General features: G+C 37.1%; 2 protein-coding genes across 8 annotated transcripts in view; both read left to right on the top strand.

Moving 5' to 3' along the window:
• Window positions 1–19,930, top strand: part of LOC131427371 (ATP-binding cassette sub-family G member 1) — a 118,999-nt gene that overhangs the window by 83,352 nt on the left and 15,717 nt on the right. The window lies entirely within an intron of this gene.
• On the top strand, window positions 6,674–8,516 carry LOC131427372 (uncharacterized). Its single transcript, XM_058590503.1, has 3 exons — window positions 6,674–6,962; window positions 7,024–7,153; window positions 7,210–8,516. The coding sequence occupies exons 1-3, from the start codon at window positions 6,828–6,830 to the stop codon at window positions 8,382–8,384; spliced, it is 1,440 nt and encodes a 479-aa protein (XP_058446486.1). The 5' UTR covers window positions 6,674–6,827; the 3' UTR covers window positions 8,385–8,516.

Raw genomic sequence — 19,930 nt, forward strand, 5'->3', positions numbered from 1 at the left:
TTCAAGAATATGTAATACTGTGTGATTGGAAAATTCCATGACATTAATTTCAGTGAAATAAAGAAAAATACTGATAGCGACTTGAACTGAGAATCATTGGACCACAATGCAGATCCGTTATTCGACTGAGCCACAGAAGCACACATCTGCTTGGCTGGTAAATGGTGCATATAAATTCATACAGCCACACTTGGTAGCCGAATGCAGATTACATTCGTAGTCAGTAACATTCATGCTAATCCAACAGTAGATTATTAGGTATTTTCCGTCATTTGCTAAATTATGTCTTTATTGATAGCATCGATAAGAAATTAGACCACTTGGAAAAAATTTTTTTTTTGTGTGAATAATTGAGATCTGATAAAAAAATTGAACGTTCGTAATACGATTTGTTTAATTCAATTTAAGCTCCCGATGCGGTTTATGCGGTAGAAATAAACTAGTTGTGCCAAATCAATAATAGAAAAGTTGATACTTTGTTTTGGAAGATTTCCCATTTTTTTGAGCTATTTAAGAATCAATAATCAAAGGATACTGTTGACGTTGTCATCTAAAGAGATAAAAATTATGCGAAATACAAGTATCGAATTTGATGACGACACTTTGACTTGGGTATATAAATGTCTTTCAGTCACGGATTTTCTTTGATGGCCACGGACTCTATTGTCCTGCATCCACCCCATCCTCTTATCTTTGAAGTGGAGGTGATGATTTATCGTTATTATATTTAATGCTATTTGTTCATCCTTTGATTTGATTATGCAAGTCTTGTTGCATCACCCTCCCACGTATATCCATCATCGTACATTACCGTCATATCAATAATTCTCTTTCACATATTCAATGACCCTTCTTTTGAACTGGAGAAAACTGGTTGACGGCTTTGTATCTGTTGAATATATTGATCTTTGCGATATATTTCTCAAATACCGGGGTAATCTAAAGTCTTCTGCTACTCATGTGTTATATATGTGTTTGTCGTTTCCGCATATAATATCACCAACTAGATGAATGGGCAACATTCCCGTCTTCATTATGTATATAAACATCCAGCAATTGTAAATAAATAATGATAATTGTTGCCGCACGGATAACCACTGAAATATGACCAACATAAGGCTGGCTAGCGATAAAATATGGACAGACTAAATCTGGAATGAAACAAATTTTCTTCAATTCAAGATGCATTTTGTCTTCATTTCTTTGTGCATTATTAGTCATCCTAAAACTAATCACAGTTACTTAAGGGCTGAGGCCAGTAGGTCGTGTATAACCACGTGGCTCGCTCTGCGTATTACATTTTCCCCCATGCTCTCTCGCAAATGTGCAAAATGACTCTCGATGTGGCCGGGTGGCCAAGAAAGTTTTGATATTTTCGGTTACAAGTTTGACTACATCGCTTTTTTGGCAGCCTGGCTGAGCCGATTTTATTTCTCTCTCATGTTTCGTTACGTTACCAGGATACAAGAGCAGAAAAAATGGTGCCGACATAGAAATCGACTTACCTCCACAAAAATAACGTTCACTTAATTTTTATCGCGACAACATATATGTTTTTATGCACTAATCGCATATAAATTAAATTATCTAGACATTTTTTTTTTATGCCCATTGTCAGGATAGATTTTTGATCCATGCTTTTGAAGGCGAGATATTCAATGAACAAGTTAAAAGACGGCGTTTTCAGCTATGCAATTCTTCCTTCTGAAAAAAAACCTCTCTCGACCGCTAAAGTCAATGAATTCTGAAATTTTCACAGAATAATCTAAACTTTTTACATTCGTCACCGTTTCTGAGAAAATCAGATTTGAAGCGTGAAAATAGCCCCCTAAAACAAATTGGCCTCAGCCCTTAATTAGTCCAATACCGATTGATATGTTGCAACTTTGGGCAGTTAGATAGATTCACCTCTATCGGTTCAACATGTATTCCATTCGCTTTATACCATTCCTAAACATCTTTGGCATAGTAATAAGATGCCAAATCAGACCAGAATAGCGAGGGAGCGTCGTGGCTACGTAGGAATGGTAACAATCGATGCTTTAGATATTCTTCACGGTATATTGCCTTGTTCGCCGTTCTGGTAGTGATGAAACTTTGGCTTGCTAGACCACAGCTGTATATTGCCTGCCAAACCAACTGTTTTCTAAGAAACTTGGTCTCTTCTGCAATTATGCTTCACCTTCGCGGCCTTCAGCTGGCTGTTGTCAAATGTGATTTTTTGCAAGTTTTCTTACGGACTGACTTGAATTTTTATTGCGACCGCATACAATTGCCTTACGCATTCACTCTTCTTTCGACGCCATCTTCGATCTAAAAGCTTGTAGTATCACCAAAAATTGATTTTACACAATGAACAGTTTATCAGTCTGTAAAATATTTTACGCGCTAATGAAGTTTTATTACACGGAATCGCAAAACAACCTAATTTTAAGTACATTCCACCCAATTAGGGAGCTCCGTTCAATAACCTAATTTTAAGTAAAGTGGCTCTAGATAGTTTCCGTAAGGCACGTCCTTAAAAATACTTAAAGATGAGTTATATTTATTCTCTTGGTTTTGCTCTTTGTATTTTGACAACAATGGAAGGAGCAAATGAAAGAAAAGATTTAAAAGAACTTAAAATTTAGTAAAAAGAAATCAAATAATAGAAAGTTTTTATTTTCCGTGTAGTAGCGACCAAGCCTTAGTTCTTGTTGGAGATAGACGATAACATCGAATGTAAACTATCATAACCTTGTTTTGCAAACGTTCATACGTCGACACGACCAGGCACTCCGAATAAAAATCGGAATAAAAAGTGTTCGTGAGCGATTCACCGCCAATTACCACAAATATAGCAACCCCTTGAAAATGACAAAAATCAACTTCTTGCGCAACACTGTTCAAGTTGCTACGAACCAGTTCGCTTTCACATCTCATCCAAGTCAGTGGATATAACAAAACCGCTTACGTTCGGGACGGAAGAATCCAAGTACAGTATTGTGTAGTGAACAATAGAACGACCTCGAAATGAGTGAACCAAACGAACAAAAGTTACCGCCGACACGAAAGAATACAATTGTTGTTGACTTCAGGCAGTGCAAAATTCGACCTTCGATACGAGAACTTGAAGGTTTGCTTAAGGAGCAAATGCATCTTGACATTAAACGTGTGCCTTACTTCAATGCAATAAGACAAATAATGTTGTTTACATCCAGTTTTATAAAGAGTTGGATGCAATTCAAATCGCAAAAGACAATAATAATGTGCATTATGTGGAGCACGAAAACATTAAGTACAACATTCCAGTATATATGGAAGATAGTGCTATAGAAGTGCGTGTGCATGATCTTCCCTCAAGCGTCACCGATTCTTATATTCGCAAAACTATGTCCCAATACGGAGAGATTCTCTCTATCGAAAAAGAAAAGTGGAACATTTTTTCCCCGGTATTCTAAATTGCCTACTTTCATTACGCATACACTTGAAGAAGGCTATACCTTCTTATGTGATTTTCGGTCAAGATAGAAGAATTCCGTGCAAATCACTTGTTACCTATTATAAAGCAATGGATGATGAGATAAGCCGCGGACGAAGTGACAACCGATCCTCGTTGGATGGAAATGGAAACTCATCTCCCCCTAGAAAAAGGGTGACAACGAGATCCAATAGCAAAAAAAAAAAAATATTAGGTAACAAAAATATAAGCCAATCGGCCGGGAGCGGGTCATATCGCCGAAAGCCATTTCGCCGAAAGTCGTTTCGCCGAATGCCATTTCGCCGAAAGTCATTTCGCCGAATAGGTCATTTCGCCGAAAGTCGTTTCGCCGAAAGTCGTTTCGCCGAAAGGGTCATTTCGCCGAAAGGGTCATTTTGCCGAAAGGGTAATTTCGCCGTAAGGGTCATATCTCCTGCATGTTATGTCTCCTGTATAACTGATGTGGCGCAGCCACATAACCGAAGCCAAGATGGCTCGGCGGCACAAAGCCGCCGAGCCGACGCCAGCTGAGTCGGCCGCCGACCCGCCGTCGGAAGCGGCGGCCTCTTGCATACAAACCTGTAACCGTCTCGTTTGCCCGGTCTACTCAAAGCTAGGTTTCTTTGCTTTAGTTAGGTTCGAACGAGCGGTAGCGAGGTCAGACAGCATATGAACCAAAACGATGTGGCGTAGCCGCATTAGATATTTTTTCATTTTCACTTAATAAACGGAAAAAACCACCTACATTTGCCTGGTAGATACATCTATGCAATTGCTTTGATGCTTACTAGCTAATAGCCAACAAGTTTTCTTGGGAACTACTTTCTGAGGTTCATGAATCAATCTTTATTCAAGAGTACAACAATCAATCATTATTCAAGAAGTACAATGGTAGGTCAACAAAACGGGCGTTAACGCTATCATCTTTCGTTTGTCCTTTATTTAAATTAATTCTAATTACGATTTCAAGACGATTTCAGGATTCGGCGAAATGACCCTTTCGGCTAAATGGCTTTCGGCAAAATGGCATTCGACGAAGTGACCCATTCGGCGAAATGACATTCGGCGAAATAACCCTTTCGGCGAAATGACTTTCGGCGAAATGACTTTCGGCGAAACGGCTTTCGGCGAAATGGCTTTCGGCGAAATGACCCTGATCCCAATCGGCCACGTAAAGCTTTTACGCAAAAAGGGCAGAATAAAAATTTTTTTTAATAAAAAAATAAATAAAAAAATGTTACCAAGAGTCCCAAAATAAACAAATAAACCATAATGTTGAATAAAAACGAATGATTTTTCCTAGTGATTTTATTGTATTGAGACATGTTTTAATGAAAAATTATGCTAAGAACAAACTTGATCTTGCTGGATTACTTCGCGGGAGGCGCTTCAACAAGACTGAATATATATTGGATCAGTTTTAAAAGAGTTAAAAGATTAAATGATACTTTGGCGCTTCATTATGACATACAGTTTCAGGTCACCAAATATGACACCTGGACCACACGAGTATTAGCTCATAATACAAAAATCCAGATGTAGTAAGCTCAATGGATCTTCGTAATCTCGTGAGGCTATTCACTATTGTCACGAACAGCATGATCTTTGTAAATGCTTGGGTATATTATTCGTTCAAAGATATTGGTTTAGAAACTCCTACAACCAACGAGTTTAGCCGTCTGGCCCTTGAAACTTCTACAACCTGTGAGTTTAACCGTCCGACCCTACAGACAGATGCTTATGTTTGCAACTATAGACGGAAATCATATTACAAAATACGACTAAGTAATTTGCCTCGTGTTAATTATCTCCATATATGTATAGTCGGAAAGATTCGATTTCAATTATGTACAGTTTGTTTGTTTTCACCGGAAGTGATAAGGATCTTCCACTCGAGGCAGTTTGGTTTGTTTACATTTCTCAAGTGTTCAATGTGCAGTAACCAAGGTTATGGTAATTGTTATTCAAAATTAATATTTCATAAATATTTGTTGCCAGTTTCAATAGTTTTCCTGGCGATTTCGTTTTGACATTACCAGTTACTGAGGGGTAGTTAGATTTGCGATACAGTTTAGATAGACGAGTGGCAGGTCGTGTCGTCGGTTTATATCTCTATCGATACGGCACAGAACATCATATTGTACAGCTACCTTTTCGATTATGTAATATATGTGCTGCTCTATTTCTTGATTGTTTATTTACAGTATTGGTATTTGCATTATTTTTCGTTTTCCGAATCATCAATTTAGATTTAACCAAAAGTAACAAACAGCTTCTTCACATCAAATACCTTGTTAAAACTTTTAATTCAGTGCTTGTTCATTCCATAATTTCAATTAGGTTAATACCTTTCTAGTATAAGGCAGAATCGTCGACGAAATGTTTCGACTTTCTTCTGCCCAGACAATTTTTCATATCATTTATGTATATAATGAACAACAGTGGACCTAGGACGCTTCCTTGAGGCACACTCAAGTCGATTTGTCGAAGATTTGAGAACGAATTAGCAAATTTAGTTCTTTGCCCCATGGTTGACAGATAACTCTCAAACCACTGTAACACAATTACACATAGCCCGATTGAATACATTAGTTTTAGCAACTGTGCTCTGTCAATTGTGTCAAAATCTAAAATTTAATAAAAATCGCTACAGTGAATTTACCACCTTCAACATTGCGTTTTCAGTTCAGTTCAGTTGCGCTATGAGTAATTAGTTGCAAATTCTTTGGAAAAAGTCCTGAAATGAACAAACGATAGCCCATTTAGTATTTAGCCTGATTGATTTTCGTTTCCAAAGTTGCCTGACTCTTTGTATTAGAGCTGTTTCAAAGCGTTATTCGTAAACAACATGGGTATGAAAAGGTTGTTGGAACATATTCCGCAATTTTCTATTTTGGAATCTTGCACAATCATGAACATGTATTCATTTAGAAGATTCAAATGCGAAAAGACGAGGTATTATTTAATAGATTACAACGAAATTGATTGTACAGAACCAGACACAGACTATATTTTCTATTACAAAAATCTACATTTCCTATCATCACACATCATCGGAATTTCATTGAATAATTTTAAGATTACGACCAGCACAAAATGAGAAACAAATGTGACATTGTTCCACAGGAGCTTCACGTGGAGCTGAACTATCCAGTGGCGTGTAGCATGACAAATCGATGACAGTTGCCGTTCGTCGGTATGGTCGAGTGTCACGCAAAGTACGAACACGGGCCGCGACTGGATCTTATCGTCGTGAATGCACTGGTAGTTTGACCGGCGTTTTCAGCTTCCGGTCCGACACCGGCAGCTATCAAGATGAATTATATTTGCATCGATGCATCATATAAATTTCACGGATGTATGATAGATGCGCTTAGTGTGCCGAAATACTGTCGGCAGTAATTTATTATACCGTGTGGGGTTGGGAAATAGTGTGGAGTTTTCTCAAGCAGGAATGAATCCTTTTCTGGTGCTAGTTATTTGCTGTGCCGTGGGGAACAAGGTAAATTATGCTATGTTTGCGGTGTGTTTTGTTCGTCAGATAGTAAATTTATTGTTTTCAGCTTCATTTCACACGTGCTCAGCAAAACATTTTCGACCATGCCTCAAACGTCTTGCTTGGAGCGGCTGCAAAGGGAAAAGAAATCATCGATCATGGTGTTAATGTAAAATCTGATCGACAGAATAGTTATGGTCCGTAGGGTTTAAAAAAAATATTGCATCATTATGACCCAAGCGATCTTTTTCAGATTTTTTCGGTTTGAAGTTGGGTACGAACAATGGCATTAATAGCGGATTCGGAGATGCTGCAACGGAAGCAACGCCGAGTAGCGCCGAAGATGACTTGACTCGCAAGAAACGTTCATTAGACTTACTGCGACCGACTGGAATTCTTGCTAACTCCGCCTTTGGTGCTAATGTTTATTTAGTCACTATTAATTCAGTTATTAACGTGAATAACTATGGAGTGACAACGGAAGCAAGCGCTACTGAATCATCGAAGCGAAAAAGACATTTAAGATTAGAGGACGACTCACCAAAGCAGCTAGAAACCATCAGCGACGCAAAAGATGCGTTCGATGAAAAAAATAATAAAATGTTCAAATTCGTTGACTACGAGTCTCCACAGAATGATAAATTCATACGTGATATGAGATCTCCTGTGTATCACCCGAAAACGATTGATCAGAAGAAATATGGCTTTGAACATGAAATAGGACTGTTAAGATTACAACCATCTGAAACTCAATCCAGCGATACTAGAATTCTTATCCGGTCAAGGCGATCACCTCAAGAATCCAGTATCGAAACAGAAGCTTCAACCGGAAAGCCAGCCGATCGACCTCGTGCAGAACGGCGAGGAGGTGGACAGCCTCCGAATACGAGAAGGCGAAAACATCATGGCGGACCTTGCAAAAAACGGGGGCTGCCATCCGATGAAGATGTAGAAAGTAAATCCGATTCACCTGGAGATGATATGACATCCATAGATTCTAAACGAAAACGTGAAATAACGGAAGACGAGAAAGATGTATTTAACATTGACGGAGTCGATCTGGACCGATCTTACAGTGATTATTCTAGTGAAGTTGATAGTACCCATAAATCGTCTGATGAAGAATATGTAAGCTATGAAGTCATGTATGACGATGAGGAGAACAAGAAGGCGTTTCAACGAAATAAAAGACCACCGTGTGGAAGGGGTGGAAATCGCGTGACATCAACCGCAATGCCAGCAAATTTGCGAAGAGGGAAGAGGGACGTTTTACCGGAAGAGGGCACAGAAAAACCCGCCTCATGGTTCTCTACAGTACTGGATATTATAGTAACTTCTGCTAAACAGGTGGCTGCAGTAACGAGAAAAGTTTTTACCAGAGACAAACAGGGTGAGATGGAGGAAAATCCGGACGCGGAGAAATTGTAACAACGTCTTATTTAAATTTGGAAATTTGTGCAGTTGTTACTATGCAATGTTCTTCAATGCTTGTAATCATAAGGCAAATAAAATTTCTCAACAAAGCATGACATATTCGATTTTATCAGAAAGACTTATGTGAACAGGTTCAATAAAGATATCTCTTCATGGATTACCTTTTCATTGAATTGAAAACAAAATTATTTAAATTAACTAACCTTTTCTTCTTTTGGTCAACTATGCTAAGTTTATGAGATTGATGAAAAATCAGTTGGAATGTTGAACAAATTGCATGATTCCACCATAACATCCACTGCAATAATCAAAGAGTTTTACCATCGGGCACGAATGTCTTTAATTATCCTTTTTGCAGTTGTTTACCACTATTTCCAATACTTCCGAAACCGGATTCCGAGGATCTATATAGCCGAAGTTGGTTCGTATGGCTAGCAACAAATACGGCATAGAAATTAGAACAGTTTTGAGCGTAATTAAAACGATTTTTTCGTGTTTTTCTACGCTGCTTTAGGTCACGGTATACATTTTTTAACACTATTCACCTGCTAAATTTGGAACCTGCCAAATTATTAATTCAGGTGAAATTCAGGAAATTCACCTAAATTAAAATGTCGTTTTCGTTTTTAATTTGCACTGCACCGGTGCAGTGCTACGCGGAGGCATGAATAAACGAACAAAAATAACGAAAGCATAAACAGTAACCATTGACGACAATAAACGATTCCATTGCACAGAGCTACACTAAACTCTTGATGAGCGCTACACCAGTGGTAACGGTGCAGAAAAAGTGTAGCACTGGTGTAGTGCAATTGGCAAAAACGAACGGTTTCAGTGCAACCTTACCTACACCGGTGTAATGCAATTTAAAAACGAAAACGACATTAGTTTGTGAAAAACGGTCACGCCATCTCTGAGAAAAGTGAGTTAGTTCCATTTTGGGGTAAATGACCACTACTTACGGTGCTTCAGGAATGGAAAACTGGGCACCAGGATAGCCGGAAATGATTTGTTTTGTCGTCTACTAACAATTACGGTCGATTGAAATAGTTTCGATAGCTCAGCTTACAATTTTTTAACGTTTTTTAAATAGCACTAAGTTTGTGAAAATCGGTCACTGGAACGGATCGAATCAGTATGAAGCTTAGTACTTTTCTATGGTATTTTAATACCTTTTATTTAAACCTAAGTTTGTGAAAATCAGTCAAGTCCTCTCCGAGAAAAGTTAATGCACATATTTTCAATTATTTTGTGCATATCACCCTGTAAGTGCGGATGAAGAAGTCATATTCTGGTTATATTCAGAAATTTTGTATGAGACTACAGGGCAAAAGCAAAGTCCTGGCATTACATTCCTTTTGTGGAATTTGGCCTTTCTGTTTCAACAGACTTCGCAGCCGATTCTTAGTGTACAGAATCATTGCATGGCTAGTACTATGGATCCTACTGACACTAAGAATCCTTCCAGGTCGGGGCTCGAACATACGACAACTGGCTTGTAAGACCAACGTCCTATGCATTGAACCGCCAACCCGGGACAACAGGGCCTTTCATTTGAATCTAAGTCTATGAAAATCGGTTTAGCAATCTCCGAAAAAATTAAGAACACACGCATACAGACATTTACTGTTTTGTCGAGGACCAGATTTGAATTCGAAAGTAGCATTTACTACAAGTTCGAATTTGTTTCCCTCTCTCATAAAGGAGGCTATGCAATCACTGTGAAACCCAACTTTTAAACCGAGGCACAGTGATTTTACAAAAGTTTCTCAGTATTGTACATTCAAAAAAATCCACACGTTAATTTTATGTAAAAAATCACATAGATGCCAAAAACGGCTTTGTCATCGGAGTTCACTTGAATTCATTATGTCAACCATATGTTCATTTTGTGCTTGGATGCAAACGCAATATGGCGTCTGTTGAAAAACCTAGAACAGTCTACATAGGCCAAACTCTTTTTTGACCCTTCAACTGTATTTATCACAGTGATTTTAAGGTAAATAATTGCTCATTAGTTTCATCGACAGTTATGAGGTCTAGCTAATTTCTATTATACTTTCAGATCTAATATTAGTACCTAGCAGAAGTATAGTTTATAAGAAAAAATTTAGCAAATGTTATTGGGTTTACTAAATGGCTCTACGCGACCAACCCTTAACAACTCATTTGACCAATCGGTATTACGCGAATTCTGTATATCAAAATTACAAAATTGAAACACAACTCAATTTTTCTTTGCTACAGTTCAAAAGTCAAATCCCCTAGATTGTGTTCCAGTACATCAATCTTCTAAGGAAACTGTACATCGAAAATTGTCGTCAATCGCAATACAACCCGTAGAATACATTTGCCTGGTAGATACACCTATGCAATTGCTTTGATGCTTACTAGCTAATAGTCAACAAGTTTCCTTGGGAACTACTTTCTGAGGTTCATAAATCAATCTTTATTCAAGAGTACAACAATCAATCATTATTCAAGAAGAACAATGGTAAGTTAACAAAACGGGCGTTAACGCTATCATCTTTCGTTTGTCTTTAATTCAAATCAATTCTAATTACGATTTCAAGACGATTTCAGGATTCGGCGAAATGACCCTTTCGGCGAAATGGCTTTCGGCGAAATGGCATTTGGCGAAATGTCATTCGGCGAAATAACCCTTTCGGCGAAATGGTTTTCGGCGAAATGACCCTGATCCGTCACTTCACTTTATTTTACCTATTACCAGTATCACGCATAGTGAGGTGATCACTAAAAAACTAATTTTTTCAACAAAATGTTGGTGATTTGATGCTCGTAATAACAACAAACTCATCTAAGTAATTACTTTTTTCTATGAAGCGACTTTCGTGATAAAGACCTACATTCACTTCACTTCGTTTTCACCGTGAAGTGATACCGATAATAAGGTGAAAATCACTTCACTTGGTTTTCACCGTGTAGTGATATTCGTAATAAGGGTCAGAATCCACAAAAAGTGTCACGTAGGGATTACGTGATACAAATGTGGACTAAGAGTTCATGAGTTCATTCTGTGTTACTTATACTTCACATAAGTATTACAAGAAAAGTTGTATGGATAAAAATCGCATACGTTTTCATGCAGCATTGAAGTGAAGATTTTTCTGAGTGTATGACGCTTCTGTTGGAGGAAGTCCTTAATTTTTATTAAGGGGGTAGTACCGATATCGAGTAAAAAAAAATATTTAAAAAAATTTTTCACTGTGAAATAAGTTTTTGAATTTATCTTCGCATCTTTCTATTTTTATTACATAGGTTTTAGATAATATCGAAACAAATAACTTTGCCGAAAACAACAATTTGATCTGACGTCATTTTCAGAAGATAAATAAAGTTTTATGAAAAAATAGCTGTTTTTGAAATTATCTATTCTCAAAATTGTGAAACTTTGTGAACGTAAATCAATCCTTATATAATTCTCCGTACTCTATAACACAAGTTGTGAAAGTTTCAGAGCCGGGTCATTTCGGACTATTTATTTGGAAGTTTCATTACAGCTATATATAAAAATTATCCTCATTTAAAATGATAATATTTTCAGTACATACATTTAATAAAAAGTCAACACAGTGAGGAAACTATCAATATATAAGAAGAAATCTATACAGAAGAACAGTTCATTCCTTACATGAATAGTTACCTATAAATGAAAACAATAAATTTGATATTGAACAACATATTGAATGTAGTCTTATAATTGAATTTAGTATTAGAACTTATGCTAAGAAAAAGGGCAAGTATACCTGAAATGCGGGTTCAATTTCTCATACTCCAGGATACATGTTACAAAAATCAGGAATAGAGATACGCTAGGGGTGTTTGATATTATTTCTTCGTATTTCGTGAAGCCAATGGCAAAAGGTTCAATTTATTTGATTATTTTTGTAATAGATTCGTCATCAAACAACAACATAAAAAATTGTGTACTAAATTATGGAAACATATGTTTTCGCTTCGTTTGTTTTTCTATGTATTTATGTTTGAAGTGTGGAATGAAAAAATGAAAAACCCTCGAAATGTTAAAACTTCCCACGTGAGAGATTATGTTTTTTCACGAGTTTACGGAAGCGGCCAACGAACACTCCCTCGTCTACCAGCCGCCTTCCAGTTTTTTCAAAACTCAACGCATTCGGATTCTGCTAGTGATTCTGAATCAGAGTCATCCTGATGTAATTTTGAAACTACTTTTGTTAGCTAAATTTGACTGATAATTGCTATAATAAAACCTGCTTCAAATAAAAAGCCCGAAATGACTCGGTTCTGAAACTTTCACAACTTGTGTTATAGAGTACGGAGAATCATATAACGATTGTTTACTGTTCACAAAATTTCACAATTTTGAGAAAAGATAATTTCAAAAACAGTTATTTTTTCATAAAACTTTATTTATCCTCTGAAAATGATGTCATAACAAATTGTTGTTTTCGGCAAAGTTATTTGTTTCGATGTTATCTAAAACTTTGTAGTAGGTACTTATGATAAATTTAAAAAAAGCTGTTTTTAATAAAAAAAGGGACTTCCTCCAATAGACGCGTCATACAATATTGAGAAACTTTTGTTAGGACACCTAAGCTCTTAAACGTCAATGAAAGCCAGTACAGACTTTTGACCGTCTTTTTGCTTTCTCATATAGAAAGGTTAATCACTGTGAAAACCGACTTTTGAACCGAGGCTTGGAGGGCCGAGTGTCATATACCATTCGACTCAGTTCGCCGAGTACGCAAAATGTCTGTATGTATGTATGAGTGTGTATGTAACGTTTTTTTACACTAACTTTTTTCGGAGATGGCTAAACCAATTTTCACAAACTTAGATTCAAATGAAAGGTCCTGTGGTCCCACACAAAATTCCTGAATATTATTAGCATCCAACTTCCGGTTCCGAAATAATTGGGTAAAATGTGCAAAAAATTGTAAAAATAAGTGCACTAACTTTTCTCAAAGATGGATGAACCGATTTTTACAAACTTAGATTCAAATGAAAGGTCTTGTGGTCCCATACAAAATTAGTAAATATTATTTTTATCCGACTTCCGGTTCCGGAGTTATGGGGTAAAATGTACAAAAAAAGAAAAACTTAGGTTCAAATGAAAGGTTCTGTGGTCCCATACATAATTTCTGAATTTCATCTGGATCCGATCCAGGGTAAAGTTAAACATTTTATACCATCACTGGAAAGGGCGAAAAACCGTGAAAAGTTTTCTAAATCGACCTCAAATCTTCTCCAATTGATAGTTTTTATCAGTAGACGGTCAAACAAACCTATTTCGGTTATTCTTTTAAGAATCGTAGAAAATTATTATGAAGAATACCACAGTATTATATATGATAGTATGATTGATATGAGAAAGGCATCATTACATCACTAGGTGGATTAAAACAGATTTTTCAGTTCCCGACCATTGTGCGAGGCCCGGAGAGCCGAGTGTCATATACCATTCGATTCTGTTCAACGGTCTGTGTAAATGTCTATGTGCATGTGCGTGTATATGAGGGAAATATGGACTCACTTTTCTCCGAGATGTCTGATCTGATTTTAACAAACTTAGTCTCAAATGAAAATCAATCTCGCCTCATATTTTTTTTTTATTTCATATGCATTTTTCTTCCGGTTCCGGAATTACAGTGTGGCGAGTGAAAAATGTATTAAGATGAGCGAATTTCTCAATAATAGTGAATAACCTCTATTTCACAGGTCTAGCCAGTTGACAACCTCACATCGGGTGTACGGGTTCCTGAAATCCGGTTCTGTAAGTACCGGAAATAGTGGTCAAAACCCTTCAATACGGAGCTCACTCACTTTCCTCCGAGTTGGCCTAATCGAATTTCTTGAACTTAGATTTAAATGAAAATTTCTGAATTTAGTCAGGATCTGACTTCCTGACGGTTCCGGAATTAAAGTGTTACGAGTGTTTGAAATGTTAATGCGTCGTATGGAGCGGTGATGTAAACGAAGGAAACATTCTTCTAAATTGGATTCAAAATTGCTCCAATGCAACCGGTGAACCGGTTATATCGGTCCTCGGAAAGCGGTTCTGAAAGTATTGATATTGTAATCGAATTTCCAAAACGGAGCTCATTCATTTTTTTTTCGAGATGACTCTACTGATTTTCACCAAAAAGGCCCAAATAAAATGAAATCCGGAACTACAGAAAGAAATTTGTTTAAAATTTCTATCCGTAATTTAGTCCGATGTCGATGAAAAAAATATTATAATTTTGGCTCGGACTGTTTCGATTCTTAGGCTATGCTAGTTTACGCCCAAACTAGCTCCATCGCCTCAACAATGGACCTCTGTCTGCCGGGTTTGTTGAACGAAAAAATGGCTACCCGGTTCAATGGTCTGTTTCAAAATCGGCAAACGAAAGTCCTGTGTCGGCCCCCCGTTGGACGATTTATTGGACAATCATCGGAATAACGGTTCAACGTATTGGACTTCTTAGAGGGGTGTTTTTTAAGCTATTGCGTGTTGTTTTTACTTCCTAAAGACTTTTGAAAAGTTATACATGGATTTTAAAATCTTTGGAATTTGTGTTCGTTCCATTCCTTATTGGAACGAACACAAATTCCAAAGATTTTGAAATCTATGTAGCGAAGATATCTGTTACTAAGAGAGGAATAATAATGATTCTTAGATCACTGTTTACTTCCACTCTAATGTTTCTATGATTAATTGGACATTGGTGTGCATATTAAAAAGCATGACTATAGTTAGAAATTCTATGATAACCTTCTTATTAGTGACTGGAGAATCAAGCAGATCTCTACTATACGAGCAGATTTCTCATTGAAACGGCAATTCAACTATAAAATGTTGATTTGTTTGTTTGCCAGAACACCTACACCGGCTAGAACATTGATGGCACTGGTACACGATAGGAATCACATTGCATATCTGTGTCAGCTTCAATGCATTAAACCCGGAAGTTATAAAGCATCACATCGAACAAGGTCCGAATGATGTAAGATTGTAAGCCTCAGTAATGGGTAGATGATGATAGTGCAGGAACTGCCATGCCTGCTACTGTTGTACTCTTGGATGTTGTTAGTTCAGTCGAGAGCAAAGTATTCTAACAGTATAGATGGCAGGTCACTTACAGTAGCAGCAACAGAAGATATTCCTTCATGGATGATTGTTTCAGATTATCGAACGAAACCTATTGCATGGATTATCTTCATGCTTTCAGATAGCATTTTGATATAGAACTGAGACTACAAATTATTTAATCATGTTACAGTAATACGAATGCTTAAATTTATTAATTTTATTGTTTATTTATTTCCAAGATGTAATTTTTACACTACATGATATTGAAATTTTGAAATTCACATTAGGTACTATTCAGTAACCTATTGGACCGGTTAACAGAGGATCAGAGTCCGATCAGAGATAGAATCTGGTAAAGAATTGATGTGCAAAATAGTATGCCATTCAAATGCATCAGCACGAGTGGCACGAAACACTTCCAGTTCGATTCAAGCGTACACACTTAGAAAAGCTTACATCTTAATAGATGCACATAAAAGGAGCGTCGCGATTCACCTACTTTCACAATTTAAATCATGTGAAAATAAGTCATATCATTAACTTCACAGTTAATTTAGCTGAAGCTTACATCGATACAGACGCAAAGTTTATTTTTACATGCTAGTAGATGTAATATTGTGTCATCACTGAAGAAATTACGGCATACTTGAGTTTACGTCAAGCGTAAATTTCATTTTTTCTAAGAGTGTACACATAAATGTCACATTTATGTTTGGGATATGTTGCAACCGTGTGGTTCTCGTCGTCGCCGTCGTTGTTGTGCAGCTGAGGTTGTTTTCCTACCGCCGGCCGCCATCAGCGGGAGGAAGTTGCTTTTAGCCGCAGCATGGATAAGGTCTAGTCTATCGACCGGTTACCGGTCGGCGTTAGCGGCGAGACGGCTTCCAATCACTTCCATCGGGGTACGCTGACTTCTAACGAAGGAAAATGTGGTTTGGTAAGATTTATATTGGCGTGTCGAGCTGAGCCAGAAAAGCGGTGCGGTTCTGTATCAGAATTCCGCAGTTCGCAGGCACTCGGCGTGTGTCTAAATATGGGATGGTATGATTGTGAATAGAAGTGATGATAGAACTGCTGTACCGGCGAGCTTGGTCGGTGTAGTGGTCGGTCTTTGCCCTGTTCGATTGGTCACAGATAAATGTGTACTGCAGCTTTTGCGACGAGTGACTGCGGTGTGACCTGGATGTAAAATTTCCATCTGTTGCACAACATTCTAGCGATGGCAGAGTAGCCTCGGTTGTGATAAAACAAACCACGGTTTTGCGTCATAAAGGTTACTTGTGAAGCATTCGAAAATATGAATCAGTGTATAACTCTTCATGAACGACTATTGCGATATAAACACCGGCGGATGTCTGTTTGTATCATTAGTTGTGCCGCATTACCTATGAAACAAACATTGGCAATTGTTTGTTTATTGAATATAATTGAAATCCAAAAGTAAATTTACACTAATACTTTTCTTCCGCAGAAAATGATCGCAATTCAATTTCTATGGATTCGGTTACCTATGAGTTTCCCATACAAAACCGAGAAACAAACATCAGCAGAATTTCAATTCTCATTCTCTTATCGATGTATTGAAAATCTGTGACGCTTGGCTATAAAGGGTGAATAAAATATGACAAATCGAAGTAATTACATCCCAGAACCTCATTGGAAATAAAAACTACTACAAATTCGAGCACTAACAGGCAATTTGGCGCCCGGGGCAAAATAAGAGATTTGCCGCCTCCATCGTTGGTTTAGTGAGCAAAACAAAACAAAGCTGAACTCCATCTCCGGTAAGCTGACTTGGGCGAGAAAAAAAAGGTCCCAAGGATTACTTTGCCGCCCCTCTAAAATTGTTTCGCCTCTCTATAATGCCCCCTACGCCACTGCCAACAGGTTAGAAGTCACTGTGAAACCTTTTTCCGTCATTTTCAAATCTCAAAGCTTCGGTTGAATACCGACACTGCATACAGCAAGTGACTGAAAGGGCAAATGAAAGAAAGAAAACAATTTTGAGACTACTGTTCCGCTTATGTCGTTGACTGGACATGAATTTCGTTCTCATAGTTTGCAAGCGAAGCTGAGAGGGACATTAATTTCTCTTCATTTTCGTCTATTTTGAGTCAATGAAAATGACTTTTATTAGCCTCTGCTCCCCCCTATGGTGATTTTTCAAGCACGAATATTTTCAAACCTTAAGCGCCGGGTAGTACCTTACCCATATCAGATTTAGCGCTTTACGAAAATAGAGGTGATCCCAAACTATTGCCACCCTTATCTATATTAGAGAGGTAAAAAACAATGTGTTTTGTCGGTTTCGGCACTTATATCATCATATCTCCCGAACCAGAAGTCGCAGTCATTTAATCTTCGAACTAGTTTCCGTCCTAGTCCCAATACTAGTTTTCAAACGAGCTTAAGCTTAAAAAATTCGATTAAGCCATCTCTGAGAAAATTGCGAGACATTTTCCGATCTCATCGAGATGTGTCGATTGGTATATAACACTATGGATTTCCGAGGCTTCGTACGATAGTCGGTTTTTCCAGCAATTCTAATACCTTTCTATAGAGAAAGGCAAAAACGTTAGAGCTTCACATTAGGATTTAGAATAATTTTATTATTGGAATTCTGAAAACATTGAGCAACAATTTCCGGGAGGTGTGGGGGAAAGAGCGTTGTTGACTCGTTGGTGCATAACAGCTTATGTTGAACTTTCATGCCTCCTAGCAGCTCCTAACAAACACATAGATAGGAAAGGAAAGGAAAGGAAAGGAAAGGAAAGGAAAGGAAAGGAAAGGAAAGGAAAGGAAAGGAAAGGAAAGGAAAGGAAAGGAAAGGAAAGGAAAGGAAAGGAAAGGAAAGGAAAGGAAAGGAAAGGAAAGGAAAGGAAAGGAAAGGAAAGGAAAGGAAAGGAAAGGAAAGGAAAGGAAAGGAAAGGAAAGGAAAGGAAAGGAAAGGAAAGGAAAGGAAAGGAAAGGAAAGGAAAGGAAAGGAAAGGAAAGGAAAGGAAAGGAAGGGAAAGGAAAGGAAAGGAAAGGAAAGGAAAGGAAAAGGAAAGAAGGAAAGGAAAGGAAAGGAAAGGAAAGGAAAGGAAAGGGAAAGGAAAGGAAAGGAAAAGGAAAGGAAAGGAAAGGAAAGGAAAGGAAAGGGAAAGGAAAAGGAAAAGAAAGGAAAGGAAAGGAAAAGGAAAGGAAAGGAAAAGGAAAGGAAAGGAAAGGAAAGGAAAGGAAAGGAAAGGAAAAGGAAAGGAAAGGAAAGGAAAGGAAAGGAAAGGAAAAGAAAAGAAAGGAAAAGAAAAGAAAGGAAAGGAAAAGAAAAGGAAAGGTTAGTACCGAGCTGTTCGTGAAAGTATAGGTGTAGATAGAATACATTTTATATAAAAGTAACAAACGGAAATCAGATCTGTATTTGTTTTGTTTTATCTATTATATAACAATAGCGTTATATAATAATAACGTTGAAATACAACGAATGCAATCTATGGAAGATAGAGAAAAAACATAAGCCAAATACATCGTTTCTTCATCATAGAGCTTCGTTTGACTTCACTTGAAGAAGTACTAGATTGTCGATAAGTTGAAGAATAGTGAAACTAAACAGTCGTACTCGTACTAATTTTCTTTTTATTTGAGGGTATTTATCCATAGCATCATTGATTGTCTTTAAAATATATTTAGTATATTTATTGTGATACATTATCATTGTATATTTTATGCATTTGGCATATTATGTTAGAGTCGGACTGCGTCAAATCATGTTAATTGAAAGCAATATGGTATTTATCTAATATAAAAAGACCAAAAGAGGAAATATATTACCAGGAACTGTAGGTCTTAGTCAAATTTCTGGAACCGATAGACAGAAACCATTACTCGAACGAATCGTGGGAAATGTGAAGGAACGTGGAGATATCTAAAAAGATTCACTTATGCGGAAAGTTGGAAATTGTAAAAATCTTTATTGGTTCAATGTTGATTCATTTGTATTTCATGTAAGGTATGTCAAAAGCATCACCGTCACGTGATAAACATGCCGATGGGATTTTTCAATAGTATCTAGATGGTTTCATTATGTAAATACTACAATGAAAGCCGAAGATTTTGAAATTCTTTGAATAAAACTAGAAATACGAACAACTTAAATATTTTTTCACTTGAAATTTTATATGTAAACCAGAGAGAATTTTTCACCATAATTTAAAAAGTTCATCTATTGATTCTTTATCTTTTCAAATGGATTGGAAAAGAGTCTGCGTCTTAATTGATTTAAATAACAGAAATATGATTAAATTATTAAAAAAAAAGAAAAATTCGTGACATCTTACAATCGGATTATTTCAAACATCTTCCTCTTTAGTACTTAAACTGAATAAATGCAATCGAAAATATCCGACAAATAATTCAAAAAGTTTCATTTTCTCGCGATTGCAATGTATATGCGTTTATTTATTTTTGATTGACATTTCGAACCGCGCCA

This window comes from Malaya genurostris, chromosome 2 (assembly GCF_030247185.1).
Source record: "Malaya genurostris strain Urasoe2022 chromosome 2, Malgen_1.1, whole genome shotgun sequence".
NCBI lineage: Eukaryota > Metazoa > Arthropoda > Insecta > Diptera > Culicidae > Malaya > Malaya genurostris.

Bases quoted from the DNA above. Each gene is read 5' to 3' on its own strand.
- LOC131427372 (XM_058590503.1), top strand. From the start codon at position 6,828: ATGCGCTTAGTGTGCCGAAATACTGTCGGCAGTAATTTATTATACCGT. The intron at 6,963-7,023 runs GTAAATTATGCT...TATTGTTTTCAG, and splicing joins GCTGTGCCGTGGGGAACAAG to CTTCATTTCACACGTGCTCA. The intron at 7,154-7,209 runs GTCCGTAGGGTT...GATCTTTTTCAG, and splicing joins TGATCGACAGAATAGTTATG to ATTTTTTCGGTTTGAAGTTG.